Source organism: Anas acuta, chromosome 3 (genome assembly GCF_963932015.1).
Source record: "Anas acuta chromosome 3, bAnaAcu1.1, whole genome shotgun sequence".
In the NCBI taxonomy this organism is placed as follows: domain Eukaryota; kingdom Metazoa; phylum Chordata; class Aves; order Anseriformes; family Anatidae; genus Anas; species Anas acuta.
Genome location: NC_088981.1, coordinates 71,893,806 through 71,914,794, shown reverse-complemented (window position 1 = coordinate 71,914,794; position 20,989 = coordinate 71,893,806). Strand labels below are relative to the sequence as shown.

General features: G+C 41.2%; 2 protein-coding genes and 1 long non-coding RNA gene across 16 annotated transcripts in view; 2 read left to right on the top strand and 1 right to left on the bottom strand.

Annotated features, from left to right (window-relative positions):
• The first annotated feature begins 462 nt into the window (after positions 1 to 462).
• On the top strand, positions 463 to 4,037 carry MTRES1 (mitochondrial transcription rescue factor 1). 2 transcript variants are annotated; one of them, XM_068677787.1, is made up of 4 exons: positions 463 to 612; positions 1,319 to 1,757; positions 2,537 to 2,609; positions 3,686 to 4,037. In XM_068677787.1, the coding sequence occupies exons 2-4, from the start codon at positions 1,327 to 1,329 to the stop codon at positions 3,860 to 3,862; spliced, it is 681 nt and encodes a 226-aa protein (XP_068533888.1). In that variant the 5' UTR covers positions 463 to 612; positions 1,319 to 1,326; the 3' UTR covers positions 3,863 to 4,037. The 2 variants fall into 2 exon arrangements, with proteins under 2 accessions (XP_068533888.1, XP_068533889.1); XM_068677788.1 differs by lacking the exon at positions 463 to 612 and adding an exon at positions 1,015 to 1,147.
• A 1,210-nt stretch (positions 4,038 to 5,247) lies between these two features.
• On the top strand, positions 5,248 to 9,452 carry LOC137854424 (uncharacterized). Of its 3 annotated transcripts, none has more exons than XR_011095156.1 (3): positions 5,248 to 5,359; positions 6,826 to 6,957; positions 7,349 to 9,452. It is a non-coding gene; the product is annotated as an uncharacterized lncRNA (long non-coding RNA). The 3 variants fall into 3 exon arrangements; XR_011095157.1 differs by lacking the exon at positions 5,248 to 5,359 and having other exon boundaries at positions 6,122 to 6,957; positions 7,349 to 7,661; positions 8,135 to 9,452; XR_011095155.1 differs by lacking the exon at positions 5,248 to 5,359 and having other exon boundaries at positions 6,122 to 6,957.
• Positions 9,453 to 10,423: 971 nt separating this feature from the next.
• The window catches only part of BEND3 (BEN domain containing 3), a 130,007-nt gene continuing 119,441 nt past the window's right edge, over positions 10,424 to 20,989 (bottom strand). For 4 of the 11 annotated variants that reach the window (XM_068677778.1, XM_068677780.1, XM_068677777.1 and 1 more), the window contains 2 exons: positions 18,783 to 18,827; positions 10,424 to 13,022 (listed from right to left, as the gene is read on the bottom strand). In XM_068677778.1, coding sequence (XP_068533879.1) covers positions 10,782 to 13,022; positions 18,783 to 18,794 — 2,253 coding nt within the window. In that variant the 5' untranslated portion in view covers positions 18,795 to 18,827 and the 3' untranslated portion in view covers positions 10,424 to 10,781. Of the gene's footprint in view, positions 13,023 to 16,038; positions 16,156 to 16,934; positions 17,837 to 18,091; positions 18,316 to 18,782; positions 18,828 to 20,989 lie in introns of those variants that run through there. The other 7 variants (XM_068677775.1, XM_068677776.1, XM_068677774.1 and 4 more) reach the window with 5 other exon arrangements.

Below are 20,989 nucleotides of genomic sequence, written 5' to 3'. Positions count from 1 at the left end.
GAGTGTGACTTTAATCCTATGGGAGGTAAATCACATTCTGAGAGCTCTGAAAAGAGTGGGTTGTATGGAAAAGTAGTTTTTCTGTTTGTTTTGTTTGTTTTGTTTTTGTTTTTTCCTTGATAAGGATGTGTATATATTTTAAGACGTATCGATGGAAAGTATGAAAAAGCAAGCAGCTATATTCCCAACTGAGAATGGTCAGAATCTCACTGAACTGGGCACATTTAAAGAACCGGGATATTTATTCTTATTCCACAGAACTGGGATATTTAAAATACAAAAGGACATAAAAAATACAAAAGGACATAAAGATGTTTGCAGCGTCCTCTCCCAGTGAGGTTTCCAAGGAGGGGAGACAGCTTTGCAGAGGGATTGCTCCACGACAACACATCCCTGACATAAAAAATCCTCGTTCGAGTGTTTTATGACAGAACATGCTGGTGTAAAACTAAGCACTCAATTACAACCCCCGTGTTAATCGCACGGCTCCACAGCCTCGCTGAGGCGGTGCGCCAGGGGGCGCCGGCCATGGGCTGAGCCTGGGCCTGCGGCCTGCCCGCGGCGGCGAGGGGACGGCGGCGGGCCCGGGCCTGAGGCTCGGCGGGGACCCAGGTAACCGAGCCCGGGGCCTCCCGGGGACGGCTCCGGGAGGGAGCCGGGGCCCCGGGGCCGGGGATGGGGCCTCCGGGGAGCCGCGGGCTGCAGGGAGCCGGCAGCCGGGCCGCGGCCCTTGGCGCCCGCGGGGGCCCCGCGGAGCCGGCCGGGGAGGCGGGGGGAGGCGGCCGCCGTGTTGTGGGGAGCCTCGGCAGCCCCTGGGAGCGGCTGGGAGGAGATTTGGATAAAATAAACAAATAAAAAATAAATAAAAAGTGAAAATAAGCACTAATAAGTGTTGGCGTGGTCACACAGCCCCGCCGGGCAGCTGGCCCCGCGCTGAGGAGAGGGGTGGGTCTTCCGCCTAAATTTACAGCTTCATCCCATATACTTCATAATAACATATATAAAAACAAATAAAAGCGGTGGGGTTGTGGTCCTGGCCGATACTCGAGGCCTTTTCCCTCCCATAACTGAAGGCACACGGCAAGGAACACCTTCAGGATTCACTTGTGGAGAGGGGAGGGAGACTGCGGTCTCGTGAAGCAAACAGGTGTCAGGCTGCACACACACACATAAACCTCATTAAAATCCATCTCACAGCCCAGCTGCTGGGAACATGGGGTGCTCTGGGTGTTCCTGCCTGCTACACCCCTCAGAGAGGCTCCCCCTAGGGCTCCTCTCCCCAAGCGCTGCTTGTTTTTACTAAGGGTGTTTATTTTAGGGTATGCTATGACTGGCTTCAGGCTCCCCGTCACTGCTCTCAGAAAGCTGAACGTCTGGTTTGGACTGTGGGAGAAATTCCCCTCTAGCAAACTGTTTCCCTCGTGGAGAAGAAGCATATTCTGCAGCTGCCCAGCAAGCACAGCAGCCTACAGAAGGTATTTCAGCTTTTCCCCAGTAAAACGATGTGCGTTAAGACTTTCCCCGGAGTATATCTCAGTACTGTCTCTGCGTAACAAAAGCAGCAAAAGTTCCAAAAGGAATAGACAAACTGTACAAGAAGAGGAAGAGGAGGAAGAGGAAGGTGAAGAAGAAAGCGATTTGGAGGATGCATTTGAAAATGACCCCAATGTAGTAAAAGATTATAAAGACCTTGAAAAAGTAGTGCAGTCCCTTCGATACGATGTGATCATGAAAGCTGGCCTAGACATTGCAAGAAAGTAAGTATGGAAGAAAACCTGCTAATAAAAAAGATGTCACGTATCTAAACGCCGAGTTTTAATACCCCTTTTTTGCTGGGATAACTCAGCATTTTGTCAGCGTAGTTGTTTTGACTACCTAAAAACAGTTTTTGGATGTATGAGGTGTTCTTGTTTGTTTCAGGCATTTTCTATCACTTATCACTTACTTATAATGAAGGAAACACAAAATGGTGTGCTAAGTAATACAAAAAGATCCAATTTGAGAGTGAGGGAATAAAATAATACACTTTTTAATGGGTGCCAAAATAGTTAAGGGTAAGTATAAACCTATTGTGCCAAGTCAGCCAGGTATATGTACACTCAAAAAATAGTATCACAAAGTATGATCTGATGCAACCTACTTATAAGGCTTATATAGCCTTACTTACATAGCCTTATATTGCAGTGTTGTTAGTAGCTGAATATTATTATAATATGATCACTTAAAATGATGACACTGGCTGGTGTAGGACAGGGGATGTTATTTGTTGGATATTCAGCAGGCAGGTCTTTGTAAACAGCTTTTGATTGCTTGCACCTGGGGCATAGAGCACCTATAGTCTACTATTTCATTTAATATCTATGAAAGACTTCTTTAGCTCCAGTTCTGTCCCAAAATAAATGTGTCCTTTATGCACAAATTAGAGTTGTGGAAATTAGCCTTGCATGTGAACGGTTTTCTTGTGTATCTGCAAAGAAATGATTGCATTTGTTCTGCTGAGTTACTGTAAATGCAATAAAACCTTGTTTTTCTTCAGTAAAGTAGAAGATGCATTCTACAATAATGAACTCAGGCTGAATGGAGAAAAACTATGGAAGAAAAGTAGAAGTGTAAGACTTTTTCAAATTCAATTATTTTAATGCATTACAAGCAAATAACTAAGGCGTGACCTCTTCTTCTCCCTCCTTTGGGTCAGAAGGGGTAACCACTAAATTGCTCTGGGAATGTGAATGGCATTGCTAACAGCACTTCCAGCTTCGTGTGTGTGTGTGTGTGACTGTGATTCCGGGGGTAAAACACTGTTCCTTAAGGCAGACGGGAGAGTCGTGGTATTAAAAAGTAAAAATCAGGGCTGAAAGTAAGGAGAAAGCTGGTGGCAGCAATGGCAGAACTTTGCAAGCTGCTGAAGGAAGCGATGATGCTTATGAGGTTGATGGAGTAGGAATGATTAATGTGAGATATTGGTGGAGCAAGCATAGGATTAAAGAAAAAGTTTGATGATAGAAAGAAATTGAAACTGGGGTAGCCGAGGAAAGGTTATTTTACCTGTAACAGGGCACACAAGAACATATATAGAAGAGGTGAAAGGGTTGCAGGCCCAGCTGGTCATGTTCTTTCACACCAGAGCTCACTCAAATGGTGACAAAGATACCTCAATACACCCTTTATGTGAGGGTGATCCTAGGTTGCAGTTACTGTGGTCAAAAGGCAAAAAGAAGATAAGTTTTTAATTCATGATCCCCTAGAGTTAGGGCTAGTTTTTGAGAGGCATACTACTTCTGTGGAATTTGAAAAGACCACCAGCACTCTGTTCTTTACATCAGTTTAAGATGTTTTGAAGGAGGGAGAATTTTGCATTTTGCTGTTTTGAGTCTATGTTGATAGAAAAAGATTGGCAGGGAACATCATTCAGTAAAAATGAATAAAAAAATGCTACCTTACACCTTTTTCACAGTTGGGTGTCAGCTGCAAAACAGGAAAGGCAAAGCTTTTGGCAGAGAACATCATGAGACACTTAATGGCTTATTGCTAGGGCTTTCCTAGAAGGAGCTACAGTGGGTCTAGATAGCCTGCCTTCCTCCTCACCTATAAGAATAAGACTATTACGTGGAAAGAAAGGAACACGATTAAAATTGCACGCAAAGGGAGTGTTTTATGATCACTCATGTTCTCTTTCTGTTTCCAGGTGAAAATTGGTGACACGCTGGATCTCTTAGTAGGGGAAGATAAGGAAACAGGAACCGCTGTAGTTATGCGAGTAGTCTTAAAAAAAGTGTCTGACAAGACTGAAAGTGAAAAATACAAAGTAATTTTGAGGCGTTGGAAAAACTTAAAGGTGCCCAAACAGGATGTACTTAAGTAACAGGGAGTTGCATGTGGCAGCGTGGGCTTTTTTTGCAGAAAACCATATAATTGTTGTTAAATACGAATTTTGGTTAAACAAAATTACAGTGCCCTTTTTTAAGGGCTTGTGTTAGAATGTTATCTCCTTATGCTGTGTGCATCAATATTGCTGCAATAAAAACCTGTCACTTTTCGCTGTTAGTCTTGTTTCATTATATTGGGGAATAAAACACCCAGCCCTTTTATTTCCAGGCAGTTTCCTTGCAGATATTATAAATAATGAATCAATAAAGGCTAATTTGATCACTGTTTAATTGCTGTCTAGTTTTATTAATCAGGTTATATTAAAGCCGGTACCACAACAAGCAGAGCTGCTCTCTTAGCCATGTCTCTAGAGCCATTAAATATTTTGGATTAAAAAAATATGTAAAATTACTTCCTTTCTTAATTATTGGTTTGATCCTGGTTAACAATACCAACTCCCCTTGCTTCTGTACGCTGCTGCTGTACCAAGAATACAAAAATTATTTATTGCAGCTGTGTGTTTTTAAGCAGGAAACGTGACAGTGCCAGCATTAATCAAGGCAGATACTCTGTTATGGAGAAGGCAGCTCAGTGAGGAGACACACGGGGTGCTCATTTTCACCATTCAAGTAACCATGCAGAGGAAAAGGGAATCTCAGGTTCTGTCACATACTTATTTCAGCCATGGACCTAAAGTATTTATTATTTAGGTGGCTGCAGAGATCCAAGCAAAAAAAAAAGGTAATACTGTGATTAAAAGCTTCTGTCTGTATTACTACAGGAAAATACTGTCTCTTATGGCAGGCATCTCGAGTAATCGCCCACACTTGTAAGGCTGAACATATGCTTCTTCCAACAGAAACAGTTTATTTGATGAGTGGTGGTGCAGAATTTTATTCTGTTTATATGTGCTTAACTTCCACACGCAGGCGTGTGTGTAGAGGGAGCTGGCCTGTGGGAGCAGGCAGCCGCTTCTCCAGTCCACAATCTGCTGTTCCTGAAATTTAAGTGTGCAGACAAAAAAAAAAAAATCAAACATAATGCGTTGGAATATCAGGTACATGAGTAAACAACTGGATTGTCGCTGCATAAAACATCGGTGACACGGAGAGGAAGCAACGGTGCTCACCTTGCCAGGAGCACACGGGACCTGTCAGGTTCAACCACCAGCAGCAGGGCTGGGACCGTGCGCGAGCAGGTTGTGCCTGCCCATAGCCTCAGATGTGGTGGCTGCGGATTGCATTATTAAAACACATTTCTAGTTTCTTTCAGACAGAACTACAAACCCGTGCTGTTGTGGTGAGCTTTTTTATGCGTGTGTAGGTGTTTAAAGAGGCAGACAGATGCCTGGTTAATGTTTCAAAGCCACAGCGACCTTTTAAAAGTTGGTTCTTAGGAGGACACGATCCTGGAAAGCTTTCCTTGAGGGTTTTGGTGATCCTCAAGCTGCAGAAGTGAAAGGAAGCAGTCACAGCATTACAAGCACCCAGAGGTGAGCAGGGCATAATGAAAGCATTAGGGCAAAACCTTAAATCTGAACTTCTGGCCAAGCCTAGTAGGAAGTAAAGATGTGTCCTAGTGATGACTGCCACCAAAACCAGGTCTTCAATGACAGAGGTGGGGCTTTCCCCATTTTGAGTGCTGAGCCACTTGTAGTATCAGCAAGGCAGAAAGAAAGGAAGGCTTCCTAACAGGTCTTGTGATAGGTAGGAGTGCCCTCTTCGGCTTTGGGACTGAGATAGCTGAAGGGAGAACCGTAGCAGCTTGCTTCAGGAAAGAAAGCTTTGCTCACAGGCAGGGTGATCTCAGCACAGAACTATGAGAGCAGGAAGGTGAGTTGTTGTGCTGCTCGGCTACACTGACCTGTCCTGGATAAGGGTCCCCATTGATCAGATTGTTACTGGGGGCTGGTACTGCTGAGCAGGCTGCCCTCGTTCCTACAACCTTCAGGCATTTAGCCTGTGAGCTAAAGGAAGGCAAGGCTTGGTTAATGACTGACCTGAGCACCAGGGGGGCAGATCCAGCATGAGTTCTGGGAGAGGAAGGAGGAGGCACACCACAGCCACCCTGCTGGCCCTTCGGGGTGTTTTTAGACAAGGGAGGCTCAGAGGTAAATCACACATTCAGCTCCTGTGAAATAATTCATGTTCAGCGTGACGATCACTCTACAATGCAACACAAGCCTGAGCACTGCTGAAGCTAAAAAAAGATAATTATTTCCAATGCTAGAGCATTCAATGCACATATGGCCAAGTACTTCAAGGAGACCTCGGATTTTTAAATTCCTGGAACAAGGAGGAAGGAGGAAGAACAAGGAACAGAGTTGCAGGATATCAGACTCTTAGATTTTATACAAGGGATCAAATCTCAAGGGTAGGATGTGATCCCACGGAGTGTCTCAGTCCTGCTGCTGATGTGCCTTGGGATCGTCGTCCCACAAGAAACATTTCCAGACCTTACCAACGCACCTCCTTCCATCGTACGCTTTCAGGGATGTATCACTGCAGCTAACTCGTAAGGCAGGGTTTGCCTTCCAGGGAAGCGAGCTTCGTCTCCAAAGCACTACCACATGATGCTACAAAATGCCTCTGGAAACAAAGACAAACTGTTGTTTCACCATAATGAAATTTGGGAAGGAAATTGGGAATGATTAGCTGACATTTGTGTGTGGGGGGAGAAATATTAATTAGCTGATCTTCCTCCACTCTTTGGCAATCACCATTTGTTCTGTTTATGTCTATTAACACAAATTTCAGTGTGACTGGACACAGGATGAGTTTGCCTGTTTCTTAACCGAGGGGTTATGCTAGTTTGTTTTTAAGGAAAACCTGCTTATAAAAACAATCAATCAAAATCAACCACCACAACCCCACATTTGTTTATCTTTCTGGGTGAGGAGGTGGGATGGAGACAGAACATATTATTCTCCAAAGCAGCTTTATCTCACTTCTGTTACAGCTCTTCCCGTCCCAGCAGAATTAAAGTCCTTTCAGATTGCCGTTAATGAAAGCAAAGTGCTCAGTGGGGACCGTGGCCACATCATGAAACAGAGCAGGAAATGGAATAAGCGGTGGCCTGTCCACGTCACAGGTACAAGGAAAATGTTCTGACTATGATGGGATGCTGATTTTGGTAGGTGGGACAGCCTGCTGCTGCAGGAGACCACCCCTCACAGCTGCGACAAAGATCACCACGAGAATTGTGCAGCCTGCAAGAAATGTCTGTAAGAAACTAAGACTGGTGGGAAGTTTATGCGAATGACTTCTATAATGGAGAAGATAAGGATGAAAGTTTGAAAAGTGCTGTAAACATTAAGAGTGTATCTTGACATTTACTGGGACAAGCAATTAGGTAAGATATACAGATGGGGGGGGTCTTTTTCTCAGTCCTTCTTGCCAAAGACCATCCTGAGACAGAATTAAGAGAGGGCACTAAAGCTATTTGTTTAAACAACTTCAAGCACGTTTAATTCTTTTTTCAGAATGTTAACGAGGTAGAAAACATACCTGCATTCCTGCGTTAGTGCCAACAGAACAGCAGTAACAATGGCTAAAAACATCCTCCACCACCACCACCACCCCCCCAAAACAAAGTCAAACAGAAGAAATGAAGAAATTCTGGCAATGACAGCAATTGATGCATTAAGCGTAACGAAGTGGCTGACTTCAAGTAGAGCTCTTCCTCATTTGAAAGCTCGTTAACAGCTGAACACAATTAATGGGCAATAAATTAGCATGTACCTGATCTCCCTTTTGATGTTTTGTTTTACATCTTCTACAGAGCTTCCAAACAAGGTTTAAATTTGTGTGGGATGGGAGAGACAAAAATACACAGCTGGGAGGTATTTCACTTTTTCTTTCAGAAAGCTGTTAGAGGCGAGCTGTTGGAGGCTCATCCAGAGGTGATACCCTTAAACTAGAGGTAGACAGAGACAATATTCACCTTAGCAGCATCTTCTGACCCAAGAGGCAGAAAGTAACGTCCGTCTACAGGGAGTTTACTGTGTGTTCTTCCAGACATTTAAATATCTAGCAATATTCCTACTATTCCCAAATGGTGAGTTTGCTCTTTTAAACAAAACAACTCCAAAAGACAGAAAAAAATGGCTGCAGCAAAGCAGGGTGTTTTCATATATGTAGTCAGTCTGACTAGCCAAGTTTATCTCAGATCTTAGTAACAGACTTTATAGGGGAAAAATCCTGCTCGTGTCAATCACCAGACAACATTCCTCTTGTATGAAAATAATATAACTTTAATTTATTTACAGGACAGACCAACTGGATGAAGTGGCTGTACTTCAGATGCACTGCGAGGGTGAGCTTTAGTGAGCCGCGTCACTACCCATATGTCTGTCTTTTCTTGATATCAGTCATAAAGCATACAATCAAACAAACCGTGGAAGGTGGTGAACAGCGAGACGGGAGGAATGTACACAGCAATGAGACAGAAGTTAAGAGAATAAACAGTGAGGATCTTTCCGTACCCACTTTTGAAAATGCCATTTCAAAAGGTGAAAATCGCTTTTTTTTTTCACTAATTAGTCTATAAGATAAATGGACTGATTGTGCCTTATCAGGAGAGGGTGATTCAAATTATTCTAAAATATCCACACCTAGAGTAAAAGCCAGTATGTCTCAAATTTGCATGCTAGCTAGTGACATCTGTCAGTTGTACAAAAGTTTAACATCTACCGACTTCTTTTGGGAGCTTCAGCATCACTTAGTGGTAAAACATGCATGACATTAAGATAAGAAAGTTACAAAGGAAACCTGCACTTCATATTTCTTACCTTCTGGTCAGGCATTAACAACGCAAAATTAAGAGGCTGTTGATTATTTTCTGTCAGTTTATGTCTCCCATAAAAGTGCATGTAAAAAAATTCACAGAAGTGCTAGGTAGCATACAAGTACAGGAGAAAGTCTTGATTTCTGATACATTCAATTCGCTAAATTTATGCACTAAAATGAAAGATGCAGACGTTGTGGTATCAGTTCTTTATCTTTGGTAAAATGTTTTCATTTTATTATAGCCATATTTGCTCTGATATCCATTTTGTGCATGGTCTGCTATTATTTAAACCAACAGGAAACATTTAAATGGATATAAACAGTATCAGTGTATTATTTAGTACATTCATGACTTTCTTCATACATTCTTTGAGAATGTTGCTAGCACATGGGGAAAACGAGCAAATGCTACTATCTATCAGATTTATTCCTGGTTTAATATGATATATTTTTGCTAATACTTGCCATTAGGAAAAAATGTTCTGTCTTGCTTTTTTAAAGGGAGGGATCAATATGACTCTAAGAACGATAAATTCTAAAAATCCGAAGTAAAAATATCAATTATTTTGTACTTTCTTACAAATGCTAAAATAGAAAATTACACTGGAACAGACTTAAAATTTGATACTATGACCCACCTAAGTAAACAACAAAAAAGGACCACAGAGAACGTCAACAATTGCTCCAAGGTGTTCCAGTGATGGTCAGTAAGCAATCACCGTCCCTACTGACTTAAAAATGCACGTCTATTTCATTTATTTCAGTTTTTAGGGAAAAAAAAAAAAAAAAAAAAGGAAACTGGTTTTGAAGCAGTGCTCTCCAGTGACAAATCATACAGCAGAGTCACACTGGGTTCTGGGTGGTCTCTGTTACACTTGAGCTTATTAATGATGCAAACTTGACTGTATGAACCTAAGTTATACATACACAATTATGTCTCCAAGTAGCTACTAATTACACCAAATCAATTTGGTGAAGTGAGGGAGCTCAGTATCCCCACACCTGAAAAATCCAGATGGTGCTGCACTGAGTTACAATGAGTTACGTTACCACAGCTCACATGTGGGGACCCTGCAGCATTCAATTCCATCACAGAACCAATCTTTGCACGTGATCTTTGCAATTTTTATATATTCAATTCATTATTAACACTGGAAGCCTTTGGAATCATGATTTTGACAGAGAGTAAGGTCTAAAATTTTTCTAAGTTCTTGTTGCTTATTATGTTGTTGTTGTTGTTGGCATTTTGCAAACAGTGGCAAGCAGGCAATAGCAATACATTCCACGGGGACAGGCTGGGTCTGTGCTGCTGGCTCTGCTCACACAAGCCATCCTTAGGCACGCCAGCACTGACACTGAGCGAAAAATCAAACTCACAGGGGCAGGGTCAAGCTTGTGGTGTCAACATAAAGAAACATAAAGAAACATTCACATTGTGTCCATGCTCACATCTTAAATTCTTCACTAGTTCAACTTGCAGAATGTTAAGAAACAAAACGTGGGTAACAGGCAAAAATGGGAATCACATCACTCCCATCCATTCTTTGACACAGTGTTACTACTTTCAGCATCTCAGTATCGTCAAGAACAAAACAAACGTAAAGCTGCAATTGCTGCAGAAGCCAAGTCAGACATTCCAATGATTTTCAATGAATATGGCACTTTCAGAAACAATTAGACTTGACAATTTAAATTAAATTTCAAACTCCAAAAGAACTAACATGACTCTTTATAAGGGTAAAATGAAAAACTGCCCCTGAAGAGCACAATGTTTTAAAAAAAAATCTTTATTATTAGAAAGTGATAAAAAAGGAAAATGCAGAAATGGGGAGTGGAATAATACAGTTTCAATACATGTATTGGCACCAGTGAAAGCTCTTAATGAGTCGTTAAGAGCTGTGTCACCGATGACTGGTGATCTTTGCCCATGTACAAGTGTAGTAAGCCACTTCCCACTGCTGCAGTGCCCACATGGATGCAACACGCATGTCAAAATGCAACAGACTTAGTGCCTAACTGTCCTAGACGCTGAGCAACCCCAGCCCCTGACAGGCCCCCTCCGGCTAAAACAAAGCATCCTCCTGACAATAATTTAGTGGTCACAGTCTTAGGAATTTCAAGAGCCTGTCACTTCTTTGCTTTCTTTGCTTTTTTCAGTATATCACACTTTTTTCTGTTAGGACGCCGGCATCGCTCATCAATGCTCGGTATACATTCATAATGCCATACTTCCTCCATTTTCTCCACGGGGTAAACCGCTTCCACGTAATGACGGATCAGTCTCAGTCTGATAGGATCCAGCTGTTTTTTGTTACAAGCACCTGAATGGTTGTATTGCAGTCTGAGATTCTCGGGAGTAAAGAGTTCGGGAAAGAGTCTTACAAGGAGCCTGGCAGCGAAGTTTCCAACGGAAAGGCTCTGCTGCACTATCTCTCTCACCTCCTTATCAGACAGCAAATACAGAGAAGGCACAGGGAAGTCTGGGTTAGGAATAACAAGTTCATCGAGTGGTATCTTGCAAAAATCCTTGCTGCTTCTCTCGGGTGGCAGCGGCGGCCCTTCGAACTCTTCTCGAAACCTTTCAGGGTTTATTGCATAGCTGAGAAATTCCCTCCTCTCGGGCCCCGGCACGTGGACCTTCCGCTGCTGCTGGTACGAGCGCCTTTGCTCCGTGTCTCGTCGCCGACACCTCTCGTCAAGCTTCCCAACAAATTCCAACGTCCACACTCTGTCATTCTTTGCCCTCGGGTACAGTATCTGCACGTAATGTCGAATTAATTTAATTCGAGTGGGATCAAGCTGTTTCTTGCCTAAAGACCCACTACAGTTGTATTGCTTCCGTAAGTTTTCGTGAGTAAACAGTTCGGGAAATAAGAGAACAAGCAATCGAGAGGCAAAATTGCCTATGGAAAGACTACTTTCATATATGTTTTTAATCTGTTCTTTGTTCAACAGATAATCTGGGACAGGGACATCGAAATCAGGAGGGGGAAAGTCAAGTTTCTCAAAGTCAATGGGCACAAGCCAAATTTTTTTTGAGCGTCTACCAGGCTTTTCGTATTCAAAACTATCTTCCACTTTTATGATTGATACGTCATCTGGTAAACTAGAAGAATCGTAACAGTCATCTCTCAACTGATCACATTCGCTTCCATCCATATAGGTATTTTCAAGCTCCTCGTTTATTCGCTGAACGCACTGCTGCAACCAGGCTTCTTCTTCTTGCACGTCTGGAAAATAAATTTCAGTGTACCTACGGATTATCTGGAGCCGATGAGGATCCAGCAGTTGCTTCCCAGAGTCTCCATAGCAGCTGTACCTTTCGGCTAATTTTCTGTGGTCAAAGAGTTCTGGGAACAACCTATGTAACAAAAAAACAGAAAATTCCCCCGGAGAGGAAGCTTCATCTAAAAATTCATTGAGATCCTGAGCATCCAGAATGTAATCTGAGGCAATGATGCTACTCCTGTCCAAGGACAAAGCTTCTTCCTGCTCTTTATCGTCAATAAAATGAGAGGATTCTACCTGCTCAGTATCATAAAAACTAGACGATTGCACACTCTGCTGACTGTTTTCCATTTCCCTTTGAGCCCAAAACCTATTGAAAAAGTCATTGACTTGAGGCAAACACTCCACCTGCCACACAGCTGTATTCTTCACAGAAGGATAACAAACTTCCACATAGTTACGGATAAGCTGCAGATGAAGAGATTCAAGTTTCCTTTTGTTAAGAAAGCCACACGCGCTGCAGTTTCTGTTGAACTCGTCGTCGCTGAAGAGCTCTGGGAAGAGCTGCACTAGTAACCGGCAAGCCAGGTCTCCCCCTGACGTGCTTTGATCCATGATCTGTTTGAGCTCTGCAGAAGTCAGTGTGTACTCGGGGGGAGGCTTGAAATCTGCAACGGACTCCACTGGACTGACTTGCTTTTTAATTCTGCTCACCTCCAGAGACAGCAGGTCAACTTTACTGTGAAGCTGAGTCATGTTGGAATTGAGGGTGTTCAGCGTGTAGAACATTTTCTGGATCAAAGAATATATATTTGGGTCAGACTCCACAGCGGCGATGGCTGCAGCAGAGTCCCTCTTGCGTTGGTCATTCAGAGTCCGAAGATGCGAGGGACTGCTGGGATTGAGTTTCTCATACAGGTCGTAGGAGGCAAACTGCTCCGCTCCTGCTGGGTTCTTCTTCTCTGTAATTTTGTGTGAGATGCCATAGAGAGGTTTCTTGTAAGACGAAGTGGTTATGTCGCTGAAGGGTTCTTCTTCACAGAGCCACGTTATGTTAGGATTCTTGTTCTTGCTTGGCTGCTCTGTATTTACCTGAGTGGGCGAGCCAGTGTCTCTGTTCTTCATGTTTGAGTTGCAGCCCTTTGAACAGATAAATATTGTATTAGTAAGACTGCCTTAAAAATATTACCTATAGACATATGCCCCTTAAGCAGGCATTGTTACATAAAAATTATTTGTGTTACACACATCAAATTAATAAACTCACTAGAAAAATACATCAACAAAAATAAGGTGAAGTCTTATTTGTTTGTCTTTTTCATTTTCTCTTGTCTCATGGTTTTCACTATAAGATATAAATTAAATTACAATCCTTAGCTCTTTACCCACAGAGCTCTAAATACTCTCCCAAATTAAGTATCATTATGCTCCACCTTGAGCTGTAGAGGACTTGGGCGGCAACAAGTCAGCAGGAGAGCCAAGAATAGAATCTAGATTTTCTGACTCCTCGTCCTGTGACCTTGCCACTGCCTCCACCACCTACATTTAATGTTTCTAGCACTCTCTTTAGGTTAGCTTTTGAAAATAACATAAAGGCTACACCACAAAGACACCAAAATTATTATTCTCTTCTTTCTGATGTGAAAAGTTTATACTGTGTTGTTTTTTTATTATTGTTGTTGTTTGTCTTTATATTTATAATGGTGTACAACTCCAAGAATGTGATTTTAAAAAGTATTTTATCGGAATAATATATTTTTTTAAAAAGTTAGGATTATCTTGATACTGACTTTTTAAAAAGGGAAGCTTAATTAAGACTTCATTACTTCTGAAAGGCAGAGAAGTTTAGATTCATGGCTTCACAATTGTCAAAATAGTTTATATAAAAAGAGGAGTCAGCTCTTAAGAAGTTCATGTTCTCGATCATTTCTAACTCTACCTCATTGTTTGAAATCTGAAGCAAGCATTTTCATCAACTCGCAGTAAATATGCAGGGCTCAGGGATTATTATTTTTTTTTCAAACACACGGATATTGCAAATAATTCTTATGAAGTTAAGTAGATACAACATAATCAAAATTCACCATACAGAATCCAAACATGAGAAAACATTCACAGATTTTAGAAAAGACTGTACTAAAACATTTTGGCTTGGCTTGTTCCACAGAGCACTAATTAGATTTTAAAAATACAGAATTTGCATTCAAGTATTAAAACAAATGGAACGCAGACTCGAGGTCTGAGCTGAGAGCCATGAACAATTTGAAATGCTAGCAAAGACCCCCTACATCCTACAACGAGGAACTCGAATTAATGTTCCCTTCTGAAAAACAGAGCCGTGACACCCACAAAATTAGCCCGGTCCCTATGTGTCCTCATACTTGGCATCTGCTTACTCCAGCGACAAACTGAATCTAATTACTTTTCAATTCCTAAAGCAGTGCATGCTCAAACAGAACAAGCTGTTTTTCACTCCAAGATTAGGAACCAGCAAACCCAATGAAATAGGAGTTGCGTTTCCCAAATTCTGCTCTCGTTCACATCGTACAGCCCTGCACATGAAAATTTGTGTGTGCACTCAGAGCTGTGTGGATGGCCAGACGGCAAATGAAAGCGTAACATAAAGGCAATGTATTTCTTGGTGCACACAGTCCTTAGCAGCGGTGGTGCTTAGGACACCTGACTTTCAGGTCCCGTTTAGAAGGTTGTAGATAACATTTGTTATGGGGACAGCAAGAAGCCAGCACCTGAAGTGTGGCTTTTACCCCAGCAAGAGGTATGATAAACCCCGCTGCAATCAGCTCGCTGTGGCTTATACCAAAACACAAGAGGCTGACTGCGATCCTAATTGCTTCCAGCTAATTGTCGGCTCCTGCTCTGGCCCTGCAGTCGGCACAGATGCCCTGTGCTTGTCAGTGGAGAAACAGAGGCATTTCCAGATGGTAAGTCAGCTTTCCCAAGCAGGCATCACCTGAAAGCAGGTCATGACAATCTCCTTGGACAACAGGGACCCGTGGGCTGTTCTGCTGCCTACTCAGACACCCGGGCTGAGCTAACAAACTTCTTTCACCATTTTGGATGAAAAGAACAAAACAGAATTCCAGTTCTGGAGAATATACTTCTTTGATACCAAGTGAACTCTGTTACCTAAGCAGCTAGCTTTTTCTGCTAGCATTCCTGTTTACAGAGAATATTCCAAATATTCACTCACAGACAGAGCATGATTCATTCAGATCCTTCTTTACTAAATAGCTCGCCAAGGTCACCAACGGCCTGTTAGCTCTCTTCAGAACTCCTGCTGCCCTTTTTTTTCTTATTTAATTATTTTTTTTTTCTTATTTAATTATACAATAAATCTAGGCAATGTGAGGGTACCTTCGATTACTGCACACCCCACACACAGAGCCAGGATATAGCGGTATCAAAATGTGTATTAACCAGCACACATTTGTTGACTGCAGTATCTTATGGCACTTTGACAGTGAATATTCTGAAAAAGGCTGCGTTCTCGGATCGGGATGTGGTGCTCTGGAGCAAAAGCAGCATTCGTGCCAAGAACCGCGGCCAACCTCTGCTGCGACGGCAGCAGAACTCCTGCCCTTGCACTACGGCAGCTCACAATGTTTGGATCTGGCTGCGGGAGGGATTTGGGTATCTGCGTTTCAGAAGCACACAGCCAATGTTCAGCTAACAGATGACAACACATTTGGGCCTACGTGTAAGCATTCTCTATTTCAGAAGCAGTCTCATCGTCTTTCCCTTTTGCTTTCAATTACTGTGCCTTTATACAGTTTCTACCTGGGAACAGCACTATTTGCAGCATATATATGGGGCTTTTCTTCAGCTCTCCAATTACCCTAGTATTTAATATTTTAAATTAACTGCCTGTAATTTTTAAAGACACCGATCTTTAGTGCCTGCAGTGTCATTACTGCATTTCAGATAATACTACTTCCATTTAAGACGATCAGCTTTAATGTACAGTCAAAAAACACAGAGATTTTTTTATAAGATTGAATATAGATAATATAGTGCTGTTTTATATATCATATTTGCAGAGCAAATTTTTGTTTTATATACATTCTTTGAAAATGTCCAAAATGCAGCATTTTGGTAAACACTGACCAATACAATTCGTTATGAAATAATCTCTCACATTATCTCTTGGAGTCCTAAGCCAAGTTTTAAAAGTTGTTTAGCTATTGCTCTCCTCACTGTTAAAGTCCAGGTAATTTATGAGCTTTATCACACTTCATACACAAAGTCCCAATATCTGTGAAAACAGAGAACATAATACTCTAGCATACAAATTGAGAAGAATAAATATATCTGAGCAAGAAAAATATTTTTTAAAATCTATCAAATACATAAGAACTTGGAAATGTCTTCTGCAATTATTTTTTTTAATTTATATTCTCCCACATGGGATTTTTAAAAATTATTTTTAATGAATTTTGGGGAAAATATTTTCTATTTTTGCAATGACAATCAGAATAATTAAAAAAAAAGTTTAATGTCTTCTCAAAGGAAGTCATTTGGTATTATAATCACCAACCCAAAAGAATAATTACGTAATATAAAAAGTACAGCTCTAATTATATCCTACACAGATGCCTATGTGATATGTAGTAAGAATACACTACAAGCACAATATTCTCCAGAATATCCTGTTATCTGTTTAAACAGAAATAGTTAATGAAGTCATCAACTGAAACAAAATATTGGTACTAGAAAAGCAGTGCACTTTAAAAATGTTGTAAGGCTTATTTCTGGTTGGTAGTTTAACTAAACATGCTGATTCACTGAGGTCAGTCAAGAATGATTTTTCATCATTGTTACTGGGTCACTTTGTGATATAATAAATCCAAGGTTATAATTCATTTCAAACAATTTTTTTTAAATGTATGAAAGGCAAACAGTGAAATACAAAGAAAGCAGAGTTCGGAGACCATTATGCAGCTCTTTAAAGATTTCTACTGTAAGTAAAATAATTGTAAAAAGTAAAAGAGAAAGGAAAAAAGAAAGAAACAATGTTATAAGATTAAAACCTACCTACCACAGGCACTCAGGAATAAAAACAGAGCCCCAAGAAGTTACAGAGATGACAGTCAAGAAAAACAAATATGAAGAGCTATGGCTAGAAAGGAGAAATGAAATGCACAAACACAACACAGAGTAACTGGCTAAGTGGCAGAACAGCAGAAAAGGATATGTGCATTAGAGTAGGTCATAAACTAAATATAACCCGGGGCTTGAAGTTATTCAAAAGAGGATGAATTTGAATCTAGGTTATTTTAATAAAGTGCTGAGTGTGAAAAACAGGAGGTCATTATACTGTTCCAGAGGGTGTTAGGAGAGATTTGACTATCCAACACTGACCACTACCCTTCTGGGAATCTCAAAGAGAACAACAAAAATATAAGGTGACTCCTGAAGAAGAGCTGAAGAGACAGAAATTTAGTCTAGAAAGGAAGGGCCAAGGGTGGACGGCATCACACCAGTTTTCCCACGTGCATAAGACTTTTTTTTAGGAACAGATGGTCACTGCTCTCCCTACCGGAAAGAACAAGGACAAAGAGAAACCTGCTCAGTTTCAACAAAGACTAATGAAAACATCCCCAATCGCTAGGGAGGTGAAACACTAGAAGGGGATAACTGAAGAGATTTGGAATCTCCTTCACTGGCTGGACAAACGGCTGGATTGTCACAACTGGGATGCTGAAGAAGTTGTAATACATTCCATTCTCGGTGTGCTGAAGTCTTCTGCATCCCTGCACTTTATTGTTCAAGTAATATGTAAATTTATGCTTGTCTCACTGACATCTGTGTCACAGAAGGAAGAGTTACAGCCCTGATGCTACCACTGAGGATCCAGCTGAAGGACTGTGTGACATGAGAGGGACTGTACTCAGTCATACTCAGTTAATCCAAATCCCTAGCTGCTCCTACGTTCTCTGAAAAACAACAAAAATATACTTCAAATGAATGAATTCACCTGTAAATGTGTTTCATAGATACGATTGCTCCCACGTTAAAGAAATGCCCAGACAAGTATTGTTTGTGAACTGGGTCAAGATCAGCCATATTTGACTCAAACTCATTGTTAATGCAAATCTAGTTAAATGACTTGCATTTTGCTAATGACAGCAATGAATTTAGCCTACAAAATATGAACAGAAAAATCACACAGTCATGTATAGAGAAGTCACCTCTTGTGTAAAGCGTCTTTTCTTCACACTGGGTAAGACATCTTGCTGGCTCCCTGAACCATCACAACCAAGTGAGGTCTGTTTCCGTTTGTTGGAATCCTGTAGGCAAGTAACTGCGCCATCCAGTGAGTGTTTCTCAGAAGATCTGGATGTTACCGAGCAGTCTAGAGCTTCATCTTCATTTTCTGTTTCTACTTTCACAATATTTTTTTTAGGAATTTTTACTGGAAAAAGAGAAGGTTTAGAAAGATAAAGCACTCTCTCCAGAAAACCATGACAGCCTTAATACAATCTTTTGTGTTTTGTTTCTTTTTATGAAAATGTGTTTTGAAGAACATCATTATTTTTTTTATGACTTGCACAATAAGTGTATGCTGAGGCCACCCCAAAGTCAAGCTTTCATTATGCTAGGAACCAAACAGTCATCCAGTAAATGACAGTTTCTTCCCCGAAGAAGAGTCTAAAGTATAAACAAATAAAGTTACAGTAGGAAGATATATTGGAGGGGGAGGAAGGATGTAGAGCAGAAAATATAATGAGTAAAAAAGATAATGGTGTATTTTAGGTAGCTTTTCAAAAACCATTAAATTAACTCGTCCTGATCCAAGTGCATTTGTTATCAGGTTACAAGGTTTCCATTCAACAATTATTTTTGCCTGATCATAAGTTACACGGTGGCATAGTATTTTACCTTCGTCATCATCAGTGATTTCAGCTGAATTCATCTTCTATCTCACTAAAAAACAAAAGAAAAATACAAAACGAGATATCAGCATCTTTGGAATCGGGACACACCTACAGCTATTTCGGTAATTACTTTTATTCCACAGCCACTGGGTGTTACCAGCCCATGGACATGGACTTTTGCAGTAACGAGCGATGTTCAATACATTTCATGGCCAGCCATAGGCCTGTCAACGTGTGCACCCTGCTGCAGACAATATACGACAGCCAGGAAGTTATTTAAAACAATGTGTGATTTTCTGGTATTGAGAAAGTTGTTTTAACCATCTTTACAAAGTATCTTGGCAGTATAGAAATGAAAGTTATCTGTTTTTTAATCCTCCATCCTGTACTAAGCTACCACTTCTTCTTACAGTCACATGTTTTCATACAGCCATTGTGGGTGACCCAAAGTCATCGCAAAAGTAAAACTCAAAGTGGAATATGCATATGCCAGAATAAATTTTCACTTTAAGATCTTTGATCTTTTGATACAGATTGCATTAATTGGAACTGAGCAATCTGTAGATGTGCAGTAACTACCTTTTTTCTTACTGCAAGCCAATAGGCTCTACGTAACGTAAGAATGTCTTTTTTTTTGTAAGGAAAAGCAAATCATCTGTATTATCCTAGCACGATTTTAGCATTACTTCTCCTATGCAAGACTCCTTGAAAACTAATTTGGATAATTACTCAGGATAAACATCAGTCTGTGGACATGTTCCCAAATGATATTCTAAGTCTTCTGGAGATCTGCAAAGCAAACAACCTCATGAGAGCTCCCTGGCCCTCGGGAGGTACGCACACCGCTGCAACCCGACACTCCCAACTGGGACACTGGTGACTGGAAAACTGTCACACACCACTCACGCTCTTCTGCGCCCAGCCTTATGTTTACTTGGCCGGATTATTATTACTTTACAATTTCCACAGTCAGATTCCTTCTTCGTACAGTTTTATTTCAACTGGTTGTGTCTGTCCTTTAACCAAGGCCTGAAATTTGTCAGTGTTACTAGGAAGAGAGGCTTGTTTCTACTTGAAGCCAGTGAATAAAAGCAAACAACCCATCAAAAGTGTACATACAGCCTATGAGTGGGCATTACAATGCAATCTAAAACAGAGATTGGAGAGAGGAGGGGGAAGAGGGTATGTTTTAGGAAAAAAAATCTTTACCTTATTTTCAAATAGTGTCAAATACTTTTTTTTTTTAATAACCTCACAATATTGTTAAAAAATGCAAACATTTGATATCGAGTAGGTGTGAATTTATTTTTTCTTTGTCACCCACTGATGGCTGGTAATGATAAGCATGAGGTCACATTCAGGGTAAAGTTTTGTACGATTGCAGCACAACAGGTAGCACACATCCAAACAAAATATGCATGGAGTTACAGTCTGCTCATCCTGGGCCACTCCAGAAGCCCCAATATCCTCTGACACACTCATCTTCAACATGGCCCTTACATACATACAGCCTTGTAAATGGCATCCTTAAGGGGATAACCTGAGATTGTCTTTATCTCATTACCAGAAAAAGTATCCCTCAGATGTACATGGAGCTACTGCAAACCCCTCAGATACCTCCTCTTCCCCACCATAATCCCCTTTTGGGACTTGCATTCATGGACTGAGCCACACCTGAATTACGCCAGCTTAACAGTACCAAAATCGCCTTGCTTAAATTTCTACAAGCTCTGTAGAGGCGTAACAGCGTGACACAGAAATGGCCCACACCAACTGCTGAACCACCTGGTAACTGGGTGAGGACTACTACCCAGTCTCACTAGCTCAATAGTATTTATGAATTTGGATGCAGCCACTGTAGTCCTGTATGAAAAATCCATTGTATTTTGTACAGCACCACCAAAAAGCTATGTTGGACTTCAAGAAAAGCACATTACACTAACAATACTAATATTTTGCCCTGATCTCTGAGATACACTGACATCCAATTTCCAGACCTTCCTGCCACTACATCAGGCTTAGCTCCCAGCGCTGTGGTACAGACCCAAAATGTGGAAGCACTCAAGAACTGTGACACACAATCTTTTTATGAGGGCCTAAGGTGAAAGCAAGCAAAGCAGCTGCTGCTACTGCCGAGTGCTCTGCAAGAGAAATCAAAACACTCAGGTTTTCCAGGCAAATCCTGGACAGGTCTATCAAAGCAGATCACTG